The sequence below is a fragment of the Podarcis pityusensis genome (assembly GCF_964106645.2).
Source record: "Podarcis pityusensis genome assembly, chromosome: 2".
Lineage (NCBI taxonomy): Eukaryota > Metazoa > Chordata > Lepidosauria > Squamata > Lacertidae > Podarcis > Podarcis pityusensis.
In genome coordinates, this window is record NC_138029.1 from 35,188,208 (window position 1) to 35,215,936 (window position 27,729).

The window sequence follows — 27,729 nt, forward strand, 5'->3', positions numbered from 1 at the left end:
TCATGAGTGAGTGGGGATTCCAATCCTGATCTCCCAGGTCCTAGCACAACACTCTGACCATTACACCACATTGGCCAATGGTTTGGGATGATGGGAGTTGTAGTCCAGCAACATCTGGAAGGCAGCAGGTTCCCCATCACTGTCCACTCCCTATCCCATTGGTGCTCACCACAGCTTCCATTTTCAGTGAATGACCAGATCATGTGGAAAGGATGGCAGAGTTGTAGCCCGCTGGTAGAGCATCTGAGGTCCCAGGTCCAGTTCCCGACATCTCTAGGTATGGCTTGTCTGAAATCCTGGAGAGCTGCTGCCCATCAGTTTAGAGTAGACAACATTGAGCAAAATAGACCAATGGTCTGACTTGGTGTAAGGGAGTTCCCTGTGTTCCTGCTCCTTCCATAGATGTGTAGAGCTGTCTTTTCATGACAGATTTGGTGGAGGAGAGGGAGGGAAGAGATCGTAAACTGCACTCATTTGCAATTGCCTCTTCACAACTAGTAATGCTCTAGGAGTGCTTCCTCCTTTGCATCTGGCCACCTGAGTCATGAATAGAGCTGAGGCGATTTGGAAACATTAGGTGCCAAAGCCCTGCCGTCCTTGACAGTGCAGATACTGAGCAGCGATATTTTTAGAAGTCACGTGGAGTTAACAAGCTAGCTTCACATTATGTGACATGGGGGACAACAATGTGAAGAGACTATTGCCCTCACGCCCTGCTTGCGGACGTCCCAAAAGGTATCTGGTTGTGGGAAACAAGATGGCAGACTAGATTAACTTGTAGTCTGATGAAGTGGGTCTGCTCTTCTGTTCTGACACATGTAACTAAGGTCTTAAATGTATGGTGCTCACAAATTGGCCCTTCCTGTTGGGAAACTGAATGCTGGCTGTCCGAACAAATATAGCCTCAGAGGGCTATAAAGTGCAAGGACACTCACTATTCTCTCTCTCTCTCTCTCTCTCTCTCTCTCTCTCTCTCTCTCTCTGGTTTGTTTTTGGCAGTGGTGGAAAGACCGACTCCCTACACCAATGTGATCATGCCGAGTTTGTTCGGCATCATTTGCTTCCTCGGCATCGTCGGGAACCTCATTGTGATCTACACCATTATCAAGAAGAAGAAGCTGAGGTGCAAACAGACAGTGCCCGACATCTTCATCTTCAACCTCTCCATTGTGGACCTGCTTTTCCTGCTGGGCATGCCTTTCCTCATCCACCAACTCCTTGGCAACGGGGCCTGGTATTTTGGAGCTCCTTTATGCACCATCATCACTGCTCTAGACACCAACAGCCAGATCACCAGCACCAACATCCTGACAGTCATGACCTTGGACCGTTACCTGGCCACCGTCTATCCTCTGAAGTCCACTTACGTCCGGACGCCGTGTGTGGCAGCCTTAGTGATTGGCCTGGTGTGGCTCCTCTCTCTCCTGACTATCATCCCAGTGTGGATGTACGCGGGGCTGATGCCTTTGGAGGATGGGAGTGCCCGCTGTGCCCTTTTGCTTCCCAACCCTGAGACTGATATTTACTGGTTCACCATCTACCAGTTCATGCTCGCTTTTGCCATCCCACTGTTCATCATCTGTGTGGTCTACTTTAAGATCCTCCAGCATATGGCTACCACTGTGGTGCCCTTGCCCCAGAGGAGCCTCCGGGTACGTACCAAGAAGGTCACTCGAATGGCAGTTGCCATCTGCTCTGCCTTCTTCATTTGCTGGGCACCCTTCTACATCCTTCAGCTAGTGCATCTCGGCATAGACACCCCTTCCGTGGCCTTCTTCTATGCCTACAACTTTGCCATCAGCTTGGGCTATGCCAACAGTTGCCTCAATCCCTTCCTCTACATTGCCCTGAGCGAGACCTTCAAGCGCCAATTCATGGTGGCCATTCGTCCGGCCAAGGAACAGTTCCGGGTCAACAACAACAACAACAGCACAACAGAAGCCAGCATGTGCCTGAAGCTTGCCCCAGAATCCACACAGCAGACTCAGTTTCTGGAGGACTTTTCTCCACACTCGTTGCCTGTGACGGTTGCCGTTCACTGAGGACTCCGGTAGTCCTCCAGCTACGAGACTACGAAAAGCTTTTCCTTCACAATGCTGCAAGGGATGGTGGGCAGGTGGACTGATTGGGGCTGGTACTGTCATTAGGCAAGCTGAGGAGGTGATGGATGCTTTCCGTGTAGGTGAACTTTCCGTGTAGGTGAAACTTGGTGAGAGATTGCCAGTAACTGCAAAGTATGCAAAAGCAACCACCCCAGTTTGCAAGAAACCTAGGGATGAGTCAGAAGAAGGCATGATGATGAAGCCAAAACGATCAGTTGAACAGCAAATGGACAAGGGTATGCAAATAGTATGAAAGCACAACAACTTCCTGCCTTCAATGGAGCTGAGTAACTTCTGTCTAACACAGGATAACCAGCATAAAAAAATACACTGGCCATAACCAATTATTAAGCAAAGAGTCAAGCAGGTGGAGATTCATTTTCTGTGTCCATGGCAGTATGAACCACAAACAAATAATGTCCTATCTCCTGCATTGTAACACCTCGTACAATGCCCATTGTCTGGAAAAGTGCCAAGAAAGACTTGGGTGAACATAAGGAAGGATCACAGCTTGCCCAAGGATGGAGTAAGGAAAGGCATTAAGGACCTGTCAGTAATTCCTGGCGTCACTCAGTGAAGAAGGTGAATGGCAGCAGGCTTCAACTTCAGAGTCTTAGGAGTCATTCAGTCAGGTGACCACTGAAGGCTGCTCCTGAATCTCAACAGTGGTGGAGATGCAGTTATGGGGAAATCTCAGCCTCTTGGTTTCTCCCTTTGACACGGCTGCTGCAGAGCTTCTGACCACAAAATGTGGGGCAATCCTGCTCTTTGCTGCCTAAACTAATAACAGAATGTTGCCACTTCTGCATAGAAGGGATGGATAACTTGCCAGCATTAGGGCTGTTGTACCTTGAACAGTCAAAAGGTACAAGACCCCAAATGCTTCAACAGATGCCGTTTGTTTTGTCACAGTCCTGAACGACTTTGAAGAATTGTTCCTGGCAAAATTCCCTCATTGTCTTTGTAACTATTATGCTGTCGCTGCATCGTCCCAACCCAAACCATCGCCTATGGTTCTGTGATGAGTAGAAAGACGATGAAACTCAGCTAAGCTCTTTTTCTTTCCTTTGCAAAGGTTTAACAGCTTCTTGAAGTCAAGCTGGGGTCTACTGAATAAAAATAACAACAAACCCTCAGCATTTGGTGTGCATAAAAGTGCTTACAGAGAAAGGGGTCTTTTGGGGAGGTGGACTCAGAAAGAATGATTGCATGCATCTGACCAACATTGCCAGTTTTTCAACCAGCGTCTGGAGCTGTGTGTTTTGAAAGAGCTTGAGATTGTTCAGAAATTGGCAGGTGAAGTTTTTCACAGTGTGGAGGAGCTCATTTTATAAGGTGCTAGTGGCTGCAAGTCAAGTAGCCAGTATAGAAACAGCAGCCGGTTGGGAAAAGTGGCAATCCCATGCCCAAGAACCACAAGCTACAAGGATGCTGGAGACAACTAGTCCAACTGGAAGTTCAATCCTAACCATGTCTATAGGTGCAAACCAGGAAGCCAGAGGTGGGTGCCCCTTTTTCCAATGCTCCCCATCATTCATCAATTTATTCCCTTTCAATTAAATCATGCAGTCAGCAGTGAAGAAAAAGCTACTGCTTGCTAGCAACTTCAAAGAGGGTTTTGGGAACTATTTAATTGCCTTTTCTCGACTTTTCTCAAACCTCAGGTGGCTAAATGCAGCTCTGATAAGTCGCATCACACTGAACCAGACAGTTTATCGTTAAGGCTCAATCCAGGACTCATTAGCAGCTCTGGCAAAGCTTGTGTGGAGCCAGTGTGGTGTAGTGGTTAAGAGCGGTAGTCTTGTACTCTGGTGAACCGTGTTCGATTCCCCGCTCCTCCACATGCAGCTGCTGGGTGACCTTGGGCTAGTCACACTTCTCTGAAGTCTCTCAGCCCCACTCACCTCACAGAGTGTTTGTTGTGGGGAAGGAAGGGAAAGGAGATTGTTAGCCACTTTGAGACTCCTTAGGGTAGTGATAAAGCAGGATATCAAATCCAAACTCTTCTTCTTCTTGTCTGGATGGTTTGTGCAGCGGTGAAGCATATGCCTGCGCTGGCCAGTGCGGGGACGATCCTGAGGGTGGTGGGGCACAGAGGGTGCCCTCCCACGTGCCACATTTCAGGGTAGGAGAGGGGCAGGGAAACTGCTGCTCACTCTCCTCTACTCTCTGCAGCCAGGTCAGACATTAACCGGCAACAGAGCTCCTGCGGTCAGGTTTGCTTCACCATGGCTGAGGAGGGCTGCTCTCTGCTGCTGGGTCAGAAGAGCTGCCACCACCGGATGCGAGGTGTGCCACCCACTTGCCTGCCATTTTGTCACAGCCCCCCTCAGTCATGACACCCGGGGCAGGCCGCACCCCCCTTCCTACGCCTCTGGGTTTGTGCTACAGTCTTTTTCCCCTGCCTGATCAGAAATGAGGGAAGAAATGAGATGATGAATGCAGGAAAAATACAGTGCAGTTATGTAAATATAAATTGTTAAGTGTCGTTTGCTGATGTAACATGCTGAAAATGGGAGCTTACATGAGCAACGTTATGTTTTGAGCATGTATTTGAAGAATAAAGGAATTCAGAAATTCTGCTTTGTTCAAAAATCCCAATTCTTCTTCGGAACCACCCTGTTTAGGGAAGCTTTAAATGTTTGATGCATTACTGTATTTAAATATTTTGTTGGAAGCCACCCAGAGTGGCTGGGGAAGCCCAGCCAGATGGGCGGGGTATAAATAATAAAACATTGTTATTATTATTATTATTATTATTATTATTATTATTATTCCCAATATATATTGAGGGGTTTATACACTGTCCTTCAATAAAATTGCCAAAGCAGCTTACAAAACACATGAATAACATTTACTGCACAGTGCAAGATAACAGAATTTATACAACTTTCCATAAAGGAATCACTACTCACTATTTTAGTGTGTGTTCTTGCATTACAAAAGGTATAAAAAAACACACACAAATATAAAACACGCAAAAATAAATAAATACTAAAACAATAAAAGAACATGGAACAGCATCAAGCAACAATAAACCAAGTCGTGATAAAACACAACTGAGGTAAAAGGCCTGAGAAAATTATAAAAGGCCTTTGCATGGTGTCAAAATGGCATCAGGGGAGATGGCAGGTAAGCCTCCCTGGGCAGACCATTCCACAACCAGGGTGCCACCACTGACAAGACGCTTCCCTCAGTCGCTCTTTACTGAACCAGAGTTCTTGCAACCATACAAACATTACCAACAGCAGCAACAACAACAACAACAATCAAAAAAGAAAGAAAGGAAAACCCTGAAGTATGCAGACAGAACTGAGGGGAAACAGATTGCTTTTCAAAAATTGCGAATACTGCCACACATTAATTAAAGGTGCATCCTGTGGTGTTAGCGACATCTCAACTCAGTGCCTACGAGGCATTTTCACTTAATGAAGAAAGCACAGAAGAGACAACATAAGCAGTGGATTACGCTGCTCCACTGCTGTGAAGGAATCCCATGAGAGAGATTCAGAAGTCTAAAGCAGCTTGTTAAACAACGATCTGCGGATGCAGGGATGGATTTGTTGTACTGGAACATTAATGTCATGTCCTCATGTCCCCAGGCACACACCTGCAGCAGCCACAGCAACCGAGCATGGCCAGAGACTGGTTGGGAACCAGTTGTATCCCTCACTTGATTAAAAGTGGAGTTCAACTATATTCTGCTATTAAGCCTTTACTGAAGCTTGCTGTCCTAGTGATCATCGGTTTGCAGCTTTGTTGATGAGATTGCCAATAGGTCTGGGCCTGGGTATACAACAGAGTTTGTTTGTTTGTTTGTTTGTTTGTTTGTTTGTTTAAGATCAAGCCCTCCTTGGAGAAAGCAATTCTCAGTTCTTACAGAATTGTGCTACGTGTAAAAAATTGCCTCAGAAATAAAGTAAAAGCAAACCAGTACCAAAAGCTGCATTACACTTCGATTTTTGACAATGCAACCCAAGACACAGTTTTCCAGGAAATAAGAAAAATGCATATCGATCATTTAAAATAGAAAAGAAGTTTGGTACATTGGGTACTACCTAAGTACTTCCCAACCCATAGCCTGGTTATTTTATAATTAATTGATTAATTTGCAACATTTTAGGCTCACAAAAGCCACCCCTCCCCCCCAAAAAACTAGCTCAGAAAGCATGATTTAAACACGAAGAACCAAAATAAAACTATCAGCTATTGATTGATGTCTCGTAATGTGTTTCTTCTAATGTTGTACTGAGACCTTTCGATAAAGGGTGGTATATAAATTTAATAAACAACAACATCAACATCAACTTAAAAAATAACTGAGACACCATAACAGCATCATCATAAGGCAGTTACTCTGAGGATCAAACCATTTCAGAAAGCATATTTAAAATAAAAGCTTTGACGGCGTTTCTGAAGGTGTGTTGGAAAGGGGGATGGACGGGCTTCTTGAGGGAGAGCACTTCAGAGTGAAGGTGCCACCACTGAGAAATCCTTGCCCCGACATTCTCACCAAGATGGTAGTGGGACATGGAGCAGTTATATCAGAGCTGGTGAGCCCGTGGCCCTACAAATGTTCCTGGGCTACCTCTCCCATCATCTCTGATGGTTGGCTGTCCTGGCTGAGTCTGATAGGACTTATGAGTCCAGCAACATCTGGGTATATTTAAATAAGAGATGTGTAAAGAGCCTCTCTCCTATTTAACAGCGGAGGGAGTGCTGTTACAGTCATGTCTTGCTTGTGGGCTTCTCCACAGGCATCTGGTTGGTCCCTGTGAGAACAGGATGCTGAAGTTGATGGGCCATTGGCCTGATCCAGAAGTTCTCTTCTGGGATAGCTCAGCTGGTAGAACATGAGACTCATGATCTCAAGGTCGTGGGTTCGAGCCCCATGCTGGGCAAAAGATTCCTGCGTTGCAGAGGGTTGCAGCAGATGACCCTTGTACAGTGGTACCTCAGGTTAAGAACTTAATTCATTCTGGAGCTCTGTTCTTAACCTGAAACTGTTCTTAACCTGAGGTACCACTTTAGCTAATGGGGCCTCCCACTGCTGCCACCACGCGATTTCTGTTCTCATCCTGAAGTAAAGTTCTTAACCCAAGGTACTATTTCTGGGTTAGCGGAGTCTGTAACCTGAAGCATCTGTAACCTGAAGCATCTGTAACTCGAGGTACCACTGTAGTCCCTTCCAACTCTACAATTCTATGCATCTATGAGCATTTCAGCAGGCGTACCTACACTGGTGACGAGCGTCCCTCTATTAAAGGTGCAGAAGCCCAGACTTCTTTCAACCCACAATCAGCTCTCGTGCTTAACTGTCCCGAGCAAATTATTGTTCTGAAACCCTCCCTATGTTGGTGTCTACAGTCTTGTTCCGGGTGCAGCCAACACACTGTCCCCGTTCACTTCTGAAGATTGTGACGGATGGGGAACTCTTGACAGTGCCAGTAATAACAAGCTCCTTGTTGGGTGTGATGGATATTCCATTTCTCCCTGGGTCTGGGGGCATTATTCACACTAAAGTATATTACTCATCCTTCTGGCAGGCTGGTAATGAGAGGCATCCTTCTACTTCTTGCCTCCTCCCACTGTGGATTTCAGATGGTAGGTGAAAAGCTTGCTGCTGACTCCCCCGTGAATGCTGCATCATAATGCCCCAATCAAAATAATCACTGCTCTTACGTAAAACTGTGCCTAATCAGATATGCATTGTGTTACTACAGCGAATGTACATTTCCCCCCCTAACAAAAGGGAAAGGGGATATCAGGACCTCAAATGCTTTCAGCGAGAGAATCTGTAGCCAGTCAAGCTCAGCATAAGCAATAAAATACCACATTTCCCTGCTTCCATATCCTCCAGCATTTCTCCAATGAAAACAGGGATGTCCTACTCAACAACAAAAATAATTTTATTATTTATAGCCCACCCATCTGACTGGGTTGCCTCAGCCATATTAGGCGGCTTCCAACATACACAAAAACATAATAAAACATTAAAAAAAAAACTTCTCTGTACAGGGCTGCCTCCAGATATCTTTTAAAGGTTGTATAGTTACTTCTCATTTGCTTGGGGGTTGCATAACTCCATACCCTCTGATGAAAATAGGGGCGTCCTAAGTTAAAGCGGGGCATTCCAGGATCAAATCAGAAACTGGGGTGGCTTATGTAAATCTGTCCCTGGAAAATAGAGACACTTGGGGGGGGCTGCGCTTCTCATTCTAGTTTTGAGAAAAATTGAGTTTCTGAGGGGATTCGGGCACTAAGAAAGCTCAGTGTGGGAAAGTGTGCAAACTGTGTACAGGTGTCATCACTACATGAACACATCTTGTGCATTAGGGTTGCCAACTTTAAAACTAGCATTTGAAGCTGTGCCTTTTAACAGCAGCCGGGTCAACAGCAATGAGCAGGTGATAATAACTGTCTCAGAGGGGAGTGCTAGAAAAGGTGCAGAAAAGGGTAACCAAAATTAGAGGGGAGTGAGGCCTGAACCAACTTCGTTTGAGAAAAGATTACACTTAGTGATTGCAGCAGGATGCAATGTGTTTACAAAACTATACATGGTGGGGAGAAGGTGAACAGAGGAGAGTATTTCTCCCTTTTTTGTAACAATAACATGTCAGCCGCATCCTCAGTGCCCAGAAGGCAGTCAGACAGCGAATCTGTCCGTTCCCCCAATTTGTACTGCATATTTTCCCCAAACCCACAGCGATCTCAAATGCTCACTCACTGTGACTCACAGCTGTTCTCCGCCCATCATTTAGGGGGTACAGTCTATAATAAACTGTCTCTGCAATGTTTGATTACAATGTAATGCCTGTGGTCTCGGTTTGTAGCTTAGATTGCCTCGGGCAATTGCTTCCATACTCGGGAAGCTTCCAGCAAGTCTGACATCCCTCTTGCTCCCTTGCCAACTTGTGTACATCCACGCATAACTACCATGCTAATGAAAAGCCACTTTGCAATCATTAATTTGGTAAAGGAAAACAGCAGTATATGCACTCATACCCCCTGCTTGCAGAATTGCAAAACAAAACACAGCGGTCCTGTAAATAAATTGAGCTGCCAAGTCATTTGCTAATCCTAAATGCTGAAGGGTCCAAATGCACCAACAGGATTGCATTCCCACCATTCAGTTCTAGCAGGTCTGCTATGGCAGCCAAACCTCACTTAACATGCAAGCTCTTGAGTTTTTCCTGCTGGGTTCAAGGATTTTGAGCTGAGAATTATCAACAGGCACCAACCACTCCAGGGACGCGGGTGGTGCTGTGGGTTAAATCACAGAGCCTAGGGCTTGCCGATCAGAAGGTCGGCAGTTCGAATCCCCATAATGGGGTGAGCTCCTGCCCACCTAGCAGTTAGAAAGCATGTCAAAGTGCAAGTAGATAAATAGGTACCGCTCTGGCGAGAAGGTAAACGGTGTTTCCGTGCGCTGCTCTGGTTCGCCAGAAGCGGCTTAGTCATGCTGGCCACATGACCCGGAAGCTGTACACCTGCTCCCTCGGCCAATGAAGCGAGATGAACACCGCAACCCCAGAGTTGTCCACAAATGGACCTAATAGTCAGGGGTCCCTTTACCTTTACTTTACCAACCACTCTAGGCAAACCTACACCATATATTTAAAGTGCATTCAAAACACATTACGTCCTCCAAAGAGTCCTGGGAACCGTAGTTTATGAAAGGTGCTGGGGATTGTAGTTTTGTGAATGGAAACTACCAGTTCCCATGATGTGTCAGGGCTGGAGTCAGGCCACCATTAATAACACGCTGTAAAGAGAGAGCACTAATTGAGTCGCTCACTGCAAGGGAGAATTCAGCAGCTGAGACTCAGTGCAGCAGTGTGATACTGTAGGTGCTGGTCTTTGTCATCTGTTGCTGTGAATTCTGTAAGGTGCGGATGAGCAAATTACACAGGAAGAGCGAATGCTGCAACTCCAAATCAGACACAGCGGCAGAGAAAGGGGTAAAGTGGGAATGATTCATTGGCAAACCCCCACGTTAGTGAAAGTTGTTTAGGTTTGGTGATGGAGGCATTGATTTGTTTTGTATTGAGGCAGATAATGCGTCTGTCCAGTCCAGCAGGGAACTGCATCTTAAAACTGCATCATCCAGCTATACTTATTTAGTAATCTCTGTGCCCATTTTCTCAAGACGTGTACCATCTGTTGATGTGCAGCATGAGTCTCCTATTACTGATTCAGAGAACTGGCTCCCTTCCTGACCCAGTAACTCTTGCTTAAGAAGGACCTGAGTAACTGGCTCTCCTCTTCCCATGTGGTTCTGGAACACCAGATGTGACCACAGAGGCAACACAGAACCATGTGGGCGGAGCTAGCTTGTCAGCTGACCATTGCTGAGATGCGAGGGAGAGCGATGATTGGGTGGGATGAAAGACCCACACAGTTGAGCCAACCCATGTAGTTTCTAGCTTCTAAACATGATTGCAATGGCATAGGAAGAAATGTTTGAAGGGGCATTAAGACCATCTTGGCTGTGGTGGGGTACATGCATTGCCTTCCAAAAGCCCCAGGTTCCTGCCTGAAACCTTGGAGAGTAACTGCTGGTCAGTGACAACAATACTGAACTAGGTGAACCATTGATCAGACTCAGTACATTGGTACCTCGGGTTACAGACGCTTCAGGTTACAGACACTTCAGGTTACAGACTCCGTTAACCCAGAAATAGTACCTCAGATTAAGAACTTTGCTTCAGGATGAGAACAGAAATCGCACGGCGGCAGCGGGAGGCCCCATTAGCTAAAGTGGTACCTCAGGTTAAGAACAGTTTCAGGTTAAGAACGGACCTCCAGAACTAATTAAGTTCTTAACCCGAGGTACCACTGTATAAGGACGCTTCCTATGCTCATGTCACCACTGACTGATCTTTCCTCTGTGTGTGGGTGTTTTGTCTTGTTTTTTAAATCCACCGCTTATCTGAAGTTAGAGCAATCAAAGCTAGTGGTCCACTTCCCCAAAGTAACCATCTCCAGAAGCCCAGGGGGTGCACATTAACCTGAACCCCACCAATTGCTATATAACAGGCATGTCCAACTCCCAAGAGACTGTGATCTACTCTCAGTATAAAAAAACTGGCAGTGATCTACCCATTGTCATTGGAGGGAGGAGGTGTTGGAATGCGTCCAGTGAGACGGGGGCAATTGGCAGGCTCCCAGCTGGCTCCAGCCCACCAGCCGGCAGCCAGACCTTTAGAGACTGAGCATGCAAGCCAGCAGAGATAAGAACTCTTTGCAACAGGAGTGGCAGACAGAGGCTGTGTAAAGTGTATTTATAAGCATTTTATTCAGCAACAGGACAAAGGAAAAACATGTCTGCTCCCCTTCGTGTCCAAGCAAAACAGCATAAGCAAATGCTATACACAATGGAAGTTCCCAGCAGGCTGTGCTGGAAGTAAACAGACATGTGACATACAACAATCCACACATCATTGCTGTCAATGTTTCCCTTTTTTAAAGGGAAATTCCCTTATTCCAAATAGGATTCCTCGCAAGAAAAGGGAAAAGTTGACAGCTATGCCATACATCTGTTTTAAGGTGGAACGGAACATCATAATCCTAACAGGAGGAGTGTGCATGGGGTGGGCGGAGTTGCCCAGAGTTGTTGAGCTTTTTTGCTTTTTTGGAAAGTATTGCACAGAGTTTTTTAGCTTTCCCCCCTTAACTTTTTGTACCTGATAAGGATCGCGCGATCTACCAGGATCAGCCAGGGATCTACTGGTTGGACATCCCTGCTATATAAGAAATAACCCGACCGACCAATAACACTGCAGGGAGGCAGCCACCTTTGCACCCAGCTGATAATGTCTGTCTGGATTAGGTTTGTCTTTGGAGAGACATTTGGGTCTATTTAAAGAAGAGCGTCTGCTCGAGGATCCGTGTTCTTTTATCTCTCTGCCTTTTCGTGTAATAGAAGCAAGTGCATCTATCTCTTCTGACAAATCTTGGAGAAGTGCATGCAACCAGGAGCCGGGCCTTCTTCTTTCTCCACGGGAGATGCTGAGCAGTGAATCAAAGACTCACACACACCCAAAATATGCACACTGAGCCAGCAGTACTTTACATAATAATGAGGAAATGGCAGGGGGGAAGCTTTTACTTTAATACCCTATACTATTTTTTTATTTTTTTAATATACTGCAGATATTTTAAAATTAAGAAAGTAACATTTTGACCTTTTAATACTTGATCGTTTATCTGGCTGAGGTGGAGATGCTTTCTGACACTCAGCCAGTCCAGACCTAGAAATCTGTTTTAGCAGCCATTTAGTTTGCCATTGTGCAAACAATAATAGGCACATCCCAGCCATAGTTAAGCACTTTCACTGGTTTTCAATGGAAAGAGAGTGAAGCATGTGCCCCATTCTTCTGCGTTGAAACCGAGGGATGCTGAGCTTGGGCTGGACCACATCTAATCTTGTGCAGTGCGGTGGTTAAAGTGGCATCTTTATTCCTGCTGCATTTGGAAACAAAGGCTCAACAAAGGCACCAGAGATGTCATAGGATACTGCACTGCACTGCTGTTTTGGGGTCTTTTCTCTCCAGGTTTCTCTTCATAGACAAACATAGTGTGATGGCCTGGGATTCGGACTCGGATGCTGAACCTGAGGGATCCCAGCCTGCACAGGATTTCCTGCCTCCGGAACCAGCTGAGCCGGGGCTGAGGCATGAGCCTGAAGGGTCCTCACCTGTGCTGGATCCTCAGGTGCAGGCATCAGCTGAGTCTGCTCTGGCTCCTGAGGTGATGGAGGACCCATTGCCTGCAGGTGCTCCACTCTCAGCCCCGTCAGAGGAAGCTGAGGTTGCCTCTGGGTCCGGTAACCCTCCATCCTCTCCTGAGCTGCAGAGGCTCAGGGCAGAGAGGCGGAAGGAACTAAGTTCCTGCAGGAGGAGTGCTCACCTCAAGGCCAGGAGAGGCGAGTCACCAGAGGATCGGGGCCGCCCTATGCCTAGGGGCAGATAAAAGCCGGCCAGCCCCAGTCCCAAGTTGCGGGAGCAACATTGTTGGTTGCTAGTTCCTGCCTGAACCCTGTCCTGCTTTCCTGCCTGAGCTCCTGACCTGCCCTGGCTCCCTGCTTGCATGCCTGTTCCTGACTTCACCTGACTCCCTGCCCTGCACCCAGCTTCAGCTACTATGGACTGCCTCCATGCTGCACCTTTGACCACGGACCGGACTTGGACCTTGCTTCTCGGGTAACCCACGGGACCAGCACACACAGAAGCACTGTTGCTAAGCTAGGCCACAGCAGGGGTAAGAGGGAAGCATTCGTCCCAAAACCTGTGTGTGTGTGTGTGTGTGTGTGTGTGTGTGTGTATGTGTGTGTGTGTAACCCTGCACTGGATCCTTGGTGTCAGGGACTGGACTGAGGGGGACGGGACTGAGGAAGAATGGTGGAAGCCGCCTCCCCTCCTCTTCTCCCTTCCAGAGAAGAGGAGGCCAGTATTGAATTACAGCAGTGATTTGAGGAAGGTCACAGCTCAGAGACAGGTGAACAGAAGAGTTGGGAGGTGTTGGGAGAGGAGAAGGGGGAGACAGAGCTAGAGCAGCCAGCTGACACGTTATCACTGTAAAGCATTCCCGACCCCGCTTCTCCCAGAACCCGGCGTGCATTGAAAGTGGAAGAGCAAAGGACTCAGAGACAATTAGCCCTTGGCGGCCAGCGTAAGGGGAAGTGCTGTTGCTAGGAAGAGAGTGGGGAGGAACTCAGTTGGAGTAACGCCATTAATCTAAGAGGCAGTATACGTGAGCCTCTCACTGTGAATACTGAATAAAGACTCGGTAAGAGCTTCCTTGTCTACTTCCTTGGCTGTCTGCCATGAGGGGAGGAAGGAAGATAGGAATTCACTGAAGCCTGACACTTGGGACTGAACTGTACTTTTCTGCTGGTTCTGGGACTCTCTCAGTGTAGTGGTTAAGCAGTAGTCTCGTAATCTGGGGAACCGGGTTCGCGTCTCCGCTTCTCCACATGCAGCTGCTGGGTGACCTTGGGCTAGTCACACTTCTTTGAAGTCTCTCAGCCCCATTCCCCTCACAGAGTGTTTGTTGTGGGGGAGGAAGGGAAAGGAGAATGTTAGCCGCTTTGAGATTCCTTCGGGTAGTGATAAAGTGGGATATCAAATCCAAACTTCTTCCTCTTCTTCCTCTTCTTCCTCTTCTTCCTCTTCTTCCTCTTCTTCTTCCTCTTCTTCCTCTTCTTCCTCTTCTTCTTCTCCTCTTTCTCCTCCTCCTCCTCCTCCTTCTTCTCTCTCTCTCTCTCTCTCTCTCTCTCTCTCTCTCTGCTTTTTAAGCTGAAATCCTCACAAGACAGCTTCCAGCATATAATATATAATCAACACCTCTAAGTCAGTGATGGAATGAACAATACCGTGTCATTAAAAACAGCAGCATCCGTAACATAGACACACAACAATAATAAAATCAATGAAAAATAGATCACAACAATTTCCACATCAGATCAAGCCAGCGGCATCATAGAGTTGGAAGGGATCACGAGGGCCAGCCACCCAGTCCAACCCTTGCAATGCAGAAATCTCTTGCCCAATGTGGGGCTTGAACCCACAACCCTGAGATTAAAACCCTCATGATCTTCTGACTGAGCTGCCCCAGCTTTCCCAGGTGGTATATAGCTTTCGAAGCTATATATCATGTACTTGTCCCATTGGTATCCCTCTCCAAACTGCTCAGCGCAGTACCTTTGTTTTGGCAAGCCTACTCAGGCATGTTAGCAAGTTGTCCATAGCCATTCTTAATTTTCCCTCCCCAGTTTCAATTATACGTTGTTTTAAATTGTCTTATGTACACCATGCCCAGATGGGGGGCTGGGGGGGGGGGACTGTTGCAGTCCAAACCACCTAGAGGGCACCAGGTTGGCAAAGGGCTGTGATGCAACATTCCAGCTTCTAACTTGGAGCAGGTATTTCATGACTTCATCATGCACCTCATGAGATGTTTCCCTCTGTGCAACTGAGGTCCGAGGCAATAAATGTGGAAATCCCATCATCTCTCTAGGAGGAGGGGGAAACTGCTGAAGTGTGAAATCGACAGGTCAAAGCTGGCAAGAGGAAAAGATCAAAGATTCCATCATCTCCTATTCGGTAATGAAATGCTCTTATTAAATCCCTTGGAATTAGTCTATTTTCGTGTCTCTTGCTTAAATCCTTTGCTCTTGTGCCGAAAACCTATTTGCAATTTGCTCAAGTCAGTCCCTTACTTTTCCTTGTCCTTTCAAATTTATAAATATGTGGGAGAATGGAACAGTTATCCTTCCCTGCACTGTGAATATTTACAGTGGGGTACATGGGGGGGGGGGAGCTTGAGCCCACTGGGAACAGATAAACAAATTGAGAAGCCTTTTCAAACTCAGCCATGCCAGAAATGCAGGCAGATGCTACAAAGTAGGATAAGTGCTGTGCATTGAACTATGTCGTTTCCCACTGCCTTGATAACAGGGTGAGAATTTAACCCATTGAACAAAAGGACCACATAACCCCATGGCTGAGACTGGTAGCTATGTGGTTTTAGAGAAGAAATTCGGGGCACGTGCTTTACAAGGAGAGCAATTAGCTGTCTGAAAAATGTGAAGGATTCTCAAGTTCTCCTTGGCAAGCCCCACATGGAAATTCTCTTGGGCGAGCCCTACCAAAATGAATGGGACTTGCGTGAGAGAGCACTTATGCTCTTCCACAAATCCCATTCAGCTGAGTGGAGCTCGAGTAGGAGAACTTCCTGGTGGATCGAGCCCTGGATCTGTAAATTAAACCTGCATTTCTTTCCAAAGGAAGCCCAGTGACAGAAGGAGACATTGCCAAGCAGGCTCAGGAGCAGTGAGGTGAACCTGTATTGCCAAGGTTAGTATTATCCAGCAAGACTTCTTAGATATTACGTATGCAATGAGGCATTCTGAGATTTGTACCAGCTACCAACAGGTAGGTAATCTCATGCATGTTAGTGTCTCGAACACACCCAGACCAAGGAGGACAAACGAGCGGGTAGTTTAATTCTTTACTGACAAAGCACAAACTTACAGTAGCTCCCGAGGTGCGCTAAACATGTGCGCTCAAGCTTCCGATGGCTCGGTAGCTGGTGGTGCTCCAAGCTGGACGTTTGGAACAGCAGTATGGCCACATCTACACCTAAACGTAAATACCCTCCTCTGACAGCTCAAGTGCAAGGTCTCAGAGTCCTGACAGACCCTGACAGTTAAGTCCAAACCACCTGTTTAAAAGGTAAAGGAAAAGGTAAAGGACCCCTGACAGTTAAGTCCAGTCGCGAACGACTCTGGGGTTGCGGCGCTCATCTCGTTTTACTGGCAGAGGGAGCCAATGTTTGTCCACAGACAGCTTCCGGGTCATGTGGCCAGCATGACTAAGCCGCTTCTGGCAAAACCAGAGCAGTGCACGGAAACGCCGTTTACCTTCCCACTGGAGCGGTACCTATTTATCTACTTGCACTTTTTTGGCGTGCTTTCGAACTGCTAGGTTGGCAGGAGCAGGGACTGAGCAACAGGAGCTCACCCCATCGTGGGGATTCGAAGCACCGACCTTCTGATTGGCAAGCCCTAGGCTCTGTGGTTTAGACCACAGTGCCACCCGCGTCCCGACAACCACCTGTTTAGATCAGGGCAATTCAGTACCACTGATTGGATCAAATGTGGACACATACACATACCTGCATCTCCTCTAAAACTAATAGTCAGGAATTCTACTCCATGTTTGGAGGCAGTAATGTTTCTGCCTACAAGTTGCTGGGAACCTCAGGAGGAGAGAGGGCTCTTGTGCTTGGGTGCTGCTTGGGTGTTTCCCATAGGCATATGGTTGGCCAACGTCTGAACAGGGTGCTGGACTAGACGGGCCGTTAGCCTGATCCAGCAGGCCCTTCTTACATTCTTATGTTGAGGACCTCCCACCTTACCACATTGTCTGGCCCTGAGCCTTGCTTGTATATCCACTTTCTCAGACCATTGGCTCACTGTGTGCTTTCTGTAAATTATGAGTTTGTCCCATCCCCACCAGCTGGTACTGTCTTCCCTCCTAGCTTATATCAATGTGAAATAGTACAGAAATTGCCTCTGGTTATTCAGGAGCTCTTTACTTTGTTTTGAATAAGCTTCAGCGCTGGATTAATCTTTTGTGTAAGCAAATGTAATTTTGAAGCATATTAATACTGCTGAATGCTTATGTAAGCATGTTTTTAAGCTGCATCTATATAATATATAATTTTAAGCTGCATATGTATAATATGCTGTAGAATTGCCTAGGTGGCATCTTTGGGGTGGGAGGCTCCAAGCCTCTAGTTTTTATATCTATAAGACTGCTTTCTGCAGGAAAAGAGATGGCTGAAGTAGTCAGACCATTATCTTTGCTGAGTTAGTGCTCTAGCCAAGCCTGTTAAGTATCTATTTGCATGACTAAAGAGTCCAGGTTACTGGTTGCCAGAGAAACTACTACAGTGGTACCTCGGGTTACATACGCTTCAGGTTACAAACTCTGCTAACCCAGAAACAGTGCTTCAGGTTAAGAACTTTGCTTCAGGATGAGAACAGAAATCGTGCTCCGGCGGCGCAGCAGCAGGAGGAGGCCCCATTAGCTAAAGTGGTGCTTCAGGTTAAGAACAGTTTCAGGTTAAGTACGGACCTCCGGAACGAATTAAGTACTTAACCTGAGGTACCACTGTATCTGGAAATACTTTCCAAGCTAAGTTGGCCTTCTGCTCTCCTCTTGCTGAAGATGACATCACTGGTAAGTATAAGACAGGGCCGAGGAACCTGTGGCCCTTCAAGTGTTGCTGGACTACAACTCCCATCACCCCGACTCTTAACTATGCTGCCAGGGGCTGATGGGAGTTGGAGTCAAGCAGCAGCTGGAGATCACAGGTTCTTCACGCTTCGTGTAAGAGAATAATAGGCTTGGAGGCACTCTGGGCTTGGATTAGGCTGGGAAGAGACACAGAGGCTTGACTTGCTCTCTGCGCTGAATCCAAAGCTATAGCTTTGTGGTGGCCCCTGGAAACCCCATGGAGGGGAGCGAAATCTGTTTATGTATCAATTATGTGCGTCTTTCAGTCTTATGCTTGGCCCATATGTATGTGTGTATAAATAAAACCATGCATCCCATAGACACCACAGTCTCCACTGACTTTCATTCTAAGGAAACCAAACATGAGTATGCCCTGGGACTCCTAGGCACTCTCAATACTCAGTCATTGGGTCACACATAACAATAATCACTGCAGCAGTGGCGTAGCAGGGGCTGCCAGCGTCCAGGGCTGCGTGGAGGTGTGGGTGGGAGAGAGGGAAACAGGTGGAGTACGCATGCTCATTCAACTTCCTAAAAGAGCCATTCCGTTGTCTGGAGAGGTCACTTTCTGTTTCGCATGGAGAAGCCATTTTCAATGGAGCCCAGCGATGGAAGCGTGCAGCTGTATTGAGGCAGCACCAGGTGTTGAAATTTTGCTCCCCTAACAATTTTGCACCCGGGGCAACTGCCCCTGTGACACCGTCCTATGCTACATCGCAGCAGCACTTGCCACCTACCCCTGTGCATGTTCTGTGGATCATGCTCCCATGTCAATGTACACAGTCTTGCAGCCTGAAAATGTAATCCTATGTGAGCCTGCTCAAAAGTAAGTTCTATTAAATTCTATGGGCTTTATGCCCAGGAAAGTGGGCATAGGATTATAGCTTTCATTATTCTTTGGCAGGTGAGAATCTGAGTCTGAAAAGCGGTACAGTAACTAGGCAATGATCCCAGAAAGGAATGTCTGACACTCCAACTGGCAGAGCACATTGCCTCTTGCAACAGCATCATATTATGTGAGGGGTCCAGTCATGTCATTTATTCAGAGATGTCAAACATTAAAGACGAACGCATTTGTCAAAAAACATGCTCCAGAAGATGGGCAGTGTAGCATTTGGAACTTAACATGGCAGCTATGTACACAACTTTAACCATAGCATGAATGCCCAACAGCTTTTACAAATAAACCAAAATTACAGGGGACTTTGAAAACTTAGGTGGTAGGTGTTGCATCTGAAGAGAGTTCACCTTCTGTGCTATGTCAGATAACAGCAATAATGGTGTGTTTATAGATTAGCTGAAAAACATCACCGTAACAAATCTTGTTATGATTTCCCAGCGGGGGATTGAGAAAGCAAGCAAGGAAGATGTGGCCAGTGAGGAAAACTTGATAAAAACGTTTGTAGAATCAGGTATTGAAGAAAAGTTTTTGTAGAACTACAAGTCATGTAAGGTAGTGGTTAACCCACAGTGGAAATGAACCTGTAGTGGGTTGCACTTGAAGGCAACTGTTCCCGATATGTATTTGGCTTTGAATCTTCACTATTGAAGCCCTAAGCCTTGAGATTACAAATGTATGTTGCTATTGTTGGGATACTGCCAGGGAGACAAAGTCCATGCAGTATCAGCAATTAGTGACATGAACTTCTGAGAAATAGCTTGCCACATTCCAGAGCTCATGCACACTCTATCAGCAGACAATGCACAGCCAAAGTCGCACTCAGGAGAGCATTATTTACAAGTTTTATTCAGCGTTGATCAGAACAAAGAAAAACACGACTGCCTGCATCAGTGTCTCCAGACACACAGAGAGAAACGAAATCAACAGAAAAACAAAAGACACAACAGAAACATCCTGTGGAAACAGGAAATACGCAGACTCTGACTCACAAAGCCTGCTCCCTTTTAAGGTGGAACGGAAATATCCTAACAGCTATCCTGTTGTTAGTCCTCACTCGCTCAATCATCCAGTGTACTGGAAGAAGCAAAGATCACCACTGTCAAAGCAATGGTTCTTTAACATCAACTTTGTTGGACTGGTCATGTTGTGGGGATGCCTGATTATCATCTTCCAAAGCAACCACTCTATTCCAAACTTGAAACCGGAATGCTGGTGGTCAACAAAAGAGGTTTAAAGACTCTCTCAAGGCAAATCTAAAAAAAGTAGTATAAACAATGACAAATGGGAAACACTGGACTGCAAGCGCTCCAATTGCAGAACAGACTTTACCAAAAGTGTCGTGGACTTTGAAGGTGCTCTAACTTGGGATGAAAGGGAGAAACGTGCTGAGAGAAAGGCACGCTTGGTAAACCCTCACCATGATCAACTCCCGCCTGGAAACCTATGTCCCCACTGTAGAAGAATGTGTGGATCCAGAATTGTTCTCCACAGTCACTTACGGACTCACTGTTAAGACCATGTTCATGGAAGACAATCTTACTCTGCTATGAGTGATCGCCAAAGAAGAAGAAAAGAAGAAGCTGTTTAGCCGCACACAGCCTCCTAAGGAGAAAACACTGTGGGCAGTGCCTGGCAGCAGGCTGGTAAATTATGTGAACCGTGCAAGGACACATCATCATGGTTGCGGCAGTTGCTGATTGGTGCCTTCCCTACCTGGCGAATGTGCCTCATCAATGTGCATCATCGTGGTTGGTAGGTAATGGCAGAATTTTGAAGGGTGCTATGGGAGTGGCTGTCGGTGCTATGTCCCTACAGCTGTTGCTGTCTGCATTTGGATTGCAACTTTTTACACCGGTGTAAACCCTGGTGCAGCAGAAGCCCAGAATAGCAGCAAATAAAATCTGCTCATACGTCAGCGACTGATAAGACTTGTCAACCAGTTCTTCCAAAGTCTTCCTAAATTATAAAGCTCCAAAATACAGGCCTACCTACCTGGTTGATGTGAGGATAAAATGAGGAGGAAGATGGGCTGGAGAGCTGAGGAGTGAAAGGGGGAAGGTATCAGAAAGCGTTACAGAACTATTAGGTAACAACTTTAGTGTTCACTTATGTCAGCATGTGTACATGAGCTGCTGCCTGTTTCAGGTTATGCCATCTGCTAGAAAATCCCATTGCCCGGTCTATGCCCTTGACACAATGAAGCATTCTGAACCAGGTCTATTCAGAACACAGACTGCAAAATTACATCTGTTTACAAAGTTTGCATTTCAATTGCCATACAGTGGTACCTCGGGTTAAGAACTTAATTCGTTCTGGAGGTCCATTCTTAACCTGAAACTGTTCTTAACCTGAGGTACCACTTTAGCTAATGGGGCGTCCTGCTGCCACTGCGCTGCCACCGCACGATTTCTGTTCTCATCCTGAAGCAAAGTTCTTAACCTGAGGTACTATTTCTGGGTTAGAGGAGTCTGTAACCTAAAGCATCTGTAACCTGAAGCGTCTGTAACCTGAAGCATGTGTAACTTGAGGTACCACTGTATTTGGCTTACTTTTAGATGAGAGGTCCTGGAAAAGAGGACAAGTGAAAGGTTTACAAGGAAACAAGTGGTGAGGTTCTGTGGAATAAAACTGAACACTGGGCTCCATCATTTATGCTGTGCAACACACATTGAGCAGACACATTTCTGCTTCCCTCCCTTGTATTTCATTTTCAATTGTAGGTTTTCACAATTTGATTTTCTTTCTGTACGAATAACACTTAGGCAATTACATTGCCATGTTAGGTTACAACAAACACCCCTAAGTGTAAGACTGCCAACAGCAGACTTCTTGTGTTTAACATCTTCAAAGCTGTCAAGAACCAGAGATGCATCAATAAATAAATCAATGTCTGGAGAAATGGAAGGTGAAGGAGGTTGATGCCGAGAAAGTTCTGAAATGATTTCACAAGAGAGACAATAAACGCCAGCTCTTCTAAAAAATGCACCAGAGTATTCACGCACTCAGAGCTCTGCAGCCAATGCTAAAAGATTGCCAAACCCTTGAAGGCAAGGACAGAGAGCCTCTGGCAATTCCCATCATCCCTGTCTATGGATCATTCTAGTTGGGACCAAGTGGACCTGCAGTCCAACAACATCTGGAGGGCTATAGCTTACCCACCCCTTAAGGGACTTATCTCTTGAGCAGGTATAGCAATTGCTGGAGGCTGCAGTCAGACAGATGTCTCTTAATAACCATTGCTCTTCTACTGTGAGCTACAAGTGAAACGGCAAATGACTACTGTTAGGCATCCTTTTCCACACTCTTGTTGTGTTCCATCAGCACCACTGGGACATGCTTTTGCTGCCAGTGGAAATGCCCTATTCATTTAAGCAGCCACATTCTTTATAATATTTGTATGTGCCCCATTTTAACTCCTCGTTTATTTTTTTAAAATATATCTTTTAAAAATATTTTTAAAACCTTTACAAAAGTGACTGGAACACCCACCCACGCTTATCTTTCCAAATAGAATTATAGTGTAATAGTACTATAACAGTCTTCCATTTAAGTGGCATTTCGTTAATATTTTAATTTAAGCAAAAGGGTAGTCAGAAAAGCATTTTATCACTAATTGAAAGATGAGGGTTTTGGAACAGTAATAAATAGGGTGATAAAATGAACACTTTTTCAAGTTATTGTGGATGTGTGCCGAGCTTCAAATGGCTGCTTGGATGAACAGAAGCTTCCCCATCCACAACAACTTTGTCATATCCACAGGTGTGGGTGGAGCATAGCAGAATGAACAAAAACAAGATAAAAATAAAAATAAAACACAAATATTTTTAAAATCCATTTTAAAACCTGCAGGGAGAAAAGAATTTGCCTGACACTGAAAAGTGACCATATTGGCCCCAAGCAGGCAGCCCTGGGGAAGAAATTATGCAAACAGGGTGCCACCACTGAGAAGTCTCCCTATCTCTTTCTCTGATCAGCAACCACCTTGTTTCAGATTGCAAGGGATGTTATCCACCCTTGGAAGAAACCAGGTTTTATTTTTGCATGTGTTGTTGTTCTGGGCATGCCTTCTCTGAGGACAAGTGAATTCTGCTGCCTCTTTGCAGCGAGAATGGCTGAATGGTGCAATCGTACACCACAGGGAGATGGAAAAAATTATCCACCCTGCTAAAAAGCTGACGGGATGGAAGGAAAGCCAGAATTGTCTATCAGGAGGGGACACGGCAAAGTAGTCTTCTCTGTGGGTGGGGAGTTTGGGTTCACAAGATCTTCTAATTGCTGAGTTAAGTGCTGCCATTAGAACAAGACTTTGACAAAGAAGTCTCCCTTGGTAAGGCCATAAAGCCCAGAGTCTAAATTGACCTACAGGTGAGTGCAACACGAGTGGAATTCATTGATTTCTTACAGCATGTTAGCAGTTATCTCTCACTCTCACACACTGGGATATGTGAAAGTATATCTTGTTTTACCAGTGAATGACGTATTCTGTGTCTCTCAGTCTACGGGACAATGTAACATGCTGCGGAAGCCCAACTAGCTAAAACCTGCATCATTTGTTACAGATCAATGCACTGTTTGTAGCAAGCTGATGGGGCATGTCAGTTGCCAGTATCTCTAACATCAATGAGGACTGAACTCCTGAGCGAAAAGGTGACGGGCACAGCAACACACTATTGCCCCAAGACTAGCTAGGCAGTGTGTGTGTGCGCGCGCGCGCGCTAAACATCTAAGTAAAGGTAAAAGGTAAAGTATCCCTGGATGGTTAAGTCCAGTCAAAAGCAACTACAGTGGTACCTCGGGTTAAGTACTTAATTCGTTCCGGAGGTCCGTTTTTAACCTGAAAGTGTTCTTAACCTGAAGCACCACTTTAGCTAATGGGGCCTCCTGCTGCTGCCGCGCTGCTGGAGCACGATTTCTGTTCGCACCCTGAAACAAAGTTCTTAACGCAAGGTACTATCTCTGGGTTAGCGGAGTCTGTAACCTGAAGCGTATGTAACCCGAGGTATGGGGTTGTGGCGCTCATCTCGCTTTCAGGCCGAGGTGCCGGCATTGGTCCACAGACAGCTTTCCGGGTCATTTGGCACGCTTCTGGTACAATGGAACACCAGAGTGCACGGAAACGGTGTTTACCTTCCCGCCACAGCAGTACCTATTTATCTACTTGCATTATCATGCTTTCAAACTGCTAGGTTGGCAGGAGCCAGGACAGAGCAACAGGAGCTCACTCCATCATGGGGATTCGAACCGCCTACCTTCCGATAAGCAAGCCCAAGAGGCTCAGTGTGGTAAACATCTAACACTTGGCTGAGGACCTTAAGAGAAGTAAACTGGACAGACAGTTGAATGAGATCTCGCTGTGCACTAATGAGCCAACAGAAGTCTGAACAAGAAGCATTAGGCAGCAAAACTGTGTGTGTGCATTGATTCCTAGCTCCTTGTCTTCAAATCTCTTAAGATCATGCTGTGTGGCAAAGAAAAAGCTTGGCGCTTCCTTTGGTGAACACACACAGCTGCTGTGAACTATAGTTGCCAGATGTCCCTTAAACAGTCATCCCCCACAGCATTATAATAGCAGATTTTGGGTGATGGGAAAAGGGAGCAATCTTCTGAAAAGCCCACCCAAGGCCATCTAGCTCCAAATTAGGATGAGCAGAAAGAGGGCAGAACGGTGAGCCCTATGTGACACAGCACTGCTTTATTCCCCCTAAGGTGGGTCTTTTTTGGGGGGAGGGCGATTTTAAATTTTACAATGACTGTGAGCATGGTAAGGTATTTAAAAGGAATATAGGAGATAAACTGCAGAGGTCATTTCTTTAAGGAAGGTGTTGATTAAAAATGGGAGAAAGGCTCCTTGACCCAGAAGATAGCTGTTCTTATTCGAGATCACACTTTCGGAAGCTAAATTTATTTGTTTAAATCATTTTTAGTTTTAATAGTTAAAAATAAATAAATCTCAAAGCGGTTTGCAACCAATCTTGAAACAGCAAATATAACATGGCAAGACAAATGAGTGTCAAGTAGAGAAGACACATTTAAATCAGCATAATTAACAGGAGACCAAATATTTTCTTAAATAATTAAAAAAAAAGAAAACGAAAATCATAAAAATACAGTAAAACTCCGCATATAAGGCATCAGTTAGCAACTAAACAAAACAAATGAAAAAGTTATAACAGAGTGTCTGAGAGTGCTATAGAAGTTGCTATAAGCCAGGGATGGAGAAACCTGTGGCCTTACAGATGTCGTTGGACTCCAGATCCCATCAGCCTTGGCCAAGATTACCAATGGTCAAGGATGATAGGTAGGAACAGAGACATAGCTGGGGGGGGCAGGCGGTGTTAGAATTCCTGGATTGTTGTCTATCACATGACGGTATGTTTTGACTCCACAGAGTGGGAAGTGACGGAAACAGGATGCTTGTGTTACTGTGTTCCATGAAGTGGGACTATTGTCCTTTGTTCTTCTTCTCTTTGCTGTCTGATGCTAGAGAGAGAGGGAGCCATGTTGCAGTGCTCTGTGTGTGTTTATATGTAAATAAAGTAGATTAGCCAAAATGCTGAGTTGCTGAGGTCTGTCACGCATGACGCGCAAACTCTGCGGATCCCTAAGTGTGCTGGTGTCTGTTGGCATTGGTCACTGTGATGTTTGGGCTGAAGAAAGCTCATGAAGTTCCCGAATGATCGACCAGGAGGGAGGGAACATGCCAGTCGGGCATGTGTCTCTGCCAGGGTCCTACTCAAGTGTAGGCTGAACTCCTGACAGGGGGGTGAGGCGTATTGGGTGCCACACCAAGGGGGGGCACTTACTGTGGGGCCTGCAGTGAGCCCAAGCTACATGTCTCTCCTGGGAGTGATGAGGTGGCTCGGGCTCCTGCAGGCTCCATGCTGCCCAAAACATCAGTGTGGGACTTGTGTCTGCTCACTGCCTCCCCCTCAGCCACCCTATAGCTGAGGGGGAGGCGACAGGCAGACTCCTTGGAGGCTCCGCAGCATGCCTGGCCCCGGGCACCCGAGTGGCTAGCTATGCCACTGGATAGGAGATGCAGCGCCACACCATCTGGAGGGCCACAGGTTTGTCACCCCGGCTGCAAGCTAGGAAGAAATCAATGGTTATCCATTCATTTCTTTAAAGCCCCACCTAGAAATCTGACAGCACCAACTAGCAATGAAGGTTGTCAATGAGTCTGGTTACACACCTGATGGCCCCATATTCTGGAACTGTAGACAGAGGGATGCCTTTTATTTCTGACTCAGTAGAGTACAGCTTCCTAATAAGTCAAAATTTCAGATTATACTGCTGATTGAATCTGTTTGTTCAGCCTACCCAAGGGTCAAAGAAATTGGTAGCCCAGTTATGAGAATTCCACCCCATTCTAAACTTCCTACCCTTTGTTCCCTAGGCCCTCGTAGACCCTAGAGCAGATAGAATATCTCCACTGGAAGCAATGGATGCAAATGAATCATATCATTGAGTGGTGAAAGTTTCATGTTTGCTGCAGTGTGCCATTGATTAATAAATGGGACCTCTTTTAGCTACTTATATCATGGGTGCCTGAAAATGCTCCTAAGTAGCCCTACGAAACAAAAACAGAAGCTTGAATGGCACTTGCCTGATCCATCTGTGGAGAGATGGAAGGAAACCAGATTTGCTTTTATACACTGTGTGGTCAGGCACGGAAGCAGAATCATCACCACATTGATTTCTTCAATGTGACCTTTACTCAGCGAAAAGGTCCCATCGATACATGTAAAACACAGCAAGCAGTGCTGCGTGCATCACTCATAGCAAAGAGAATGAACTTCTCTCATATTTTTTATTTGATATTTCGGGCAGTGCCCCTCTGTTTGCTCCAGTGGCTTCAACACATGGAGTGGCTGCCATACAACCGAATGCTTTATGAATACATCTGAGCATGGACACAGGGGTTGCAGTCCCCACTCGGTTGCAAGCAAGGCCTACTGAACTCAACGGGGCTCACTTTTGAGTATGCATACTGTTGCTCACTACCCCAATCTCTGAGTAGCGAGAGACTCCAGGGTGCAATCACATACCCAGGGTTTGGTTTCCTGGGAAGGAAAGTCAATGAAGACACTGGTGTTTTTAGGATATACTGTTTTATTTACACATATATGCAACCTGAGCATAGGATGGAGGGGTCACAGCATTAACACCCCCAACAGATCTGGTTTCTAGGGGAGCCCCAAGTCCAACATGGAGCCAGACATGCTTCAGTTTCTCCAGCTTCCAGCATCAGTCCAACTCTGGCACACAACTCTGGCTACTGTTCTTCATCCTACATGAGATGATGTGGCATTCAGCCAGGTGAGGTGGGAAAAGGCCCACCCATTTATCTCCATGGCAATAGAACTTCTCCTTTTAGATGCTGATGAGAACAGTTAACTGGTCAGCCAAGGACATTACCTTAACCAAGGGAGTGGTTTGGCTGGTGTCCTCTTATAGATTCTTCCCCACTGATCCAGACTGATGCTCCTCTGTGTTGTTGGCATCTATCTGTCTTGAGAGACAATGGAGTGTGCCTGCAGAGGTGAAGTCCAACTGCTGGAGAACCACAGCATATGCTGTGGCTGCAGAGACCAGTAACTCATAACTGCTGCCTCCTGCGTTGTTTTTGTGGTGTTAACAGCACCGAAGTGTCCTCCTCGGGGCACAAGTCTGAGATGTATGGAGGTCCTGGGCTGACTAGACGAGAACAACAACAAAAACCCTCTCAGCCACGCTGATGTGGTCCGAAGGAAAGCAGAGCAATACATTTGGCACCAGCCTGGCAGCAGGAGTTGCCAGAAGGAGGCATACAAGACGCCATCCAACCATCTTAGGGACTCCACTCTAGATTTGTGTAGTAATGTTATTCCATAGCCTTTTCTTCTCCCAAAGTTGTCCCATAAGGCAGCAGGTTCCTCTT

General features: G+C 46.2%; 1 protein-coding gene across 2 annotated transcripts in view; it reads left to right on the forward strand.

The window, feature by feature from the left end:
• Nucleotides 1-27,729, forward strand: part of LOC308470549 (melanin-concentrating hormone receptor 1-like) — a 146,776-nt gene that overhangs the window by 5,547 nt on the left and 113,500 nt on the right. The window contains exon 2 of one of the 2 annotated variants that reach the window (XR_013982473.1): nucleotides 1,000-4,117. Coding sequence is in view for 1 of the 2 variants with exons in the window: in XM_080993979.1 (XP_080850105.1) it covers nucleotides 1,000-2,042 (1,043 nt within the window). In the remaining variant the exon portion in view is untranslated. Of the gene's footprint in view, nucleotides 1-999; nucleotides 4,768-27,729 lie in introns of those variants that run through there. The other variant, XM_080993979.1, reaches the window with a different exon arrangement.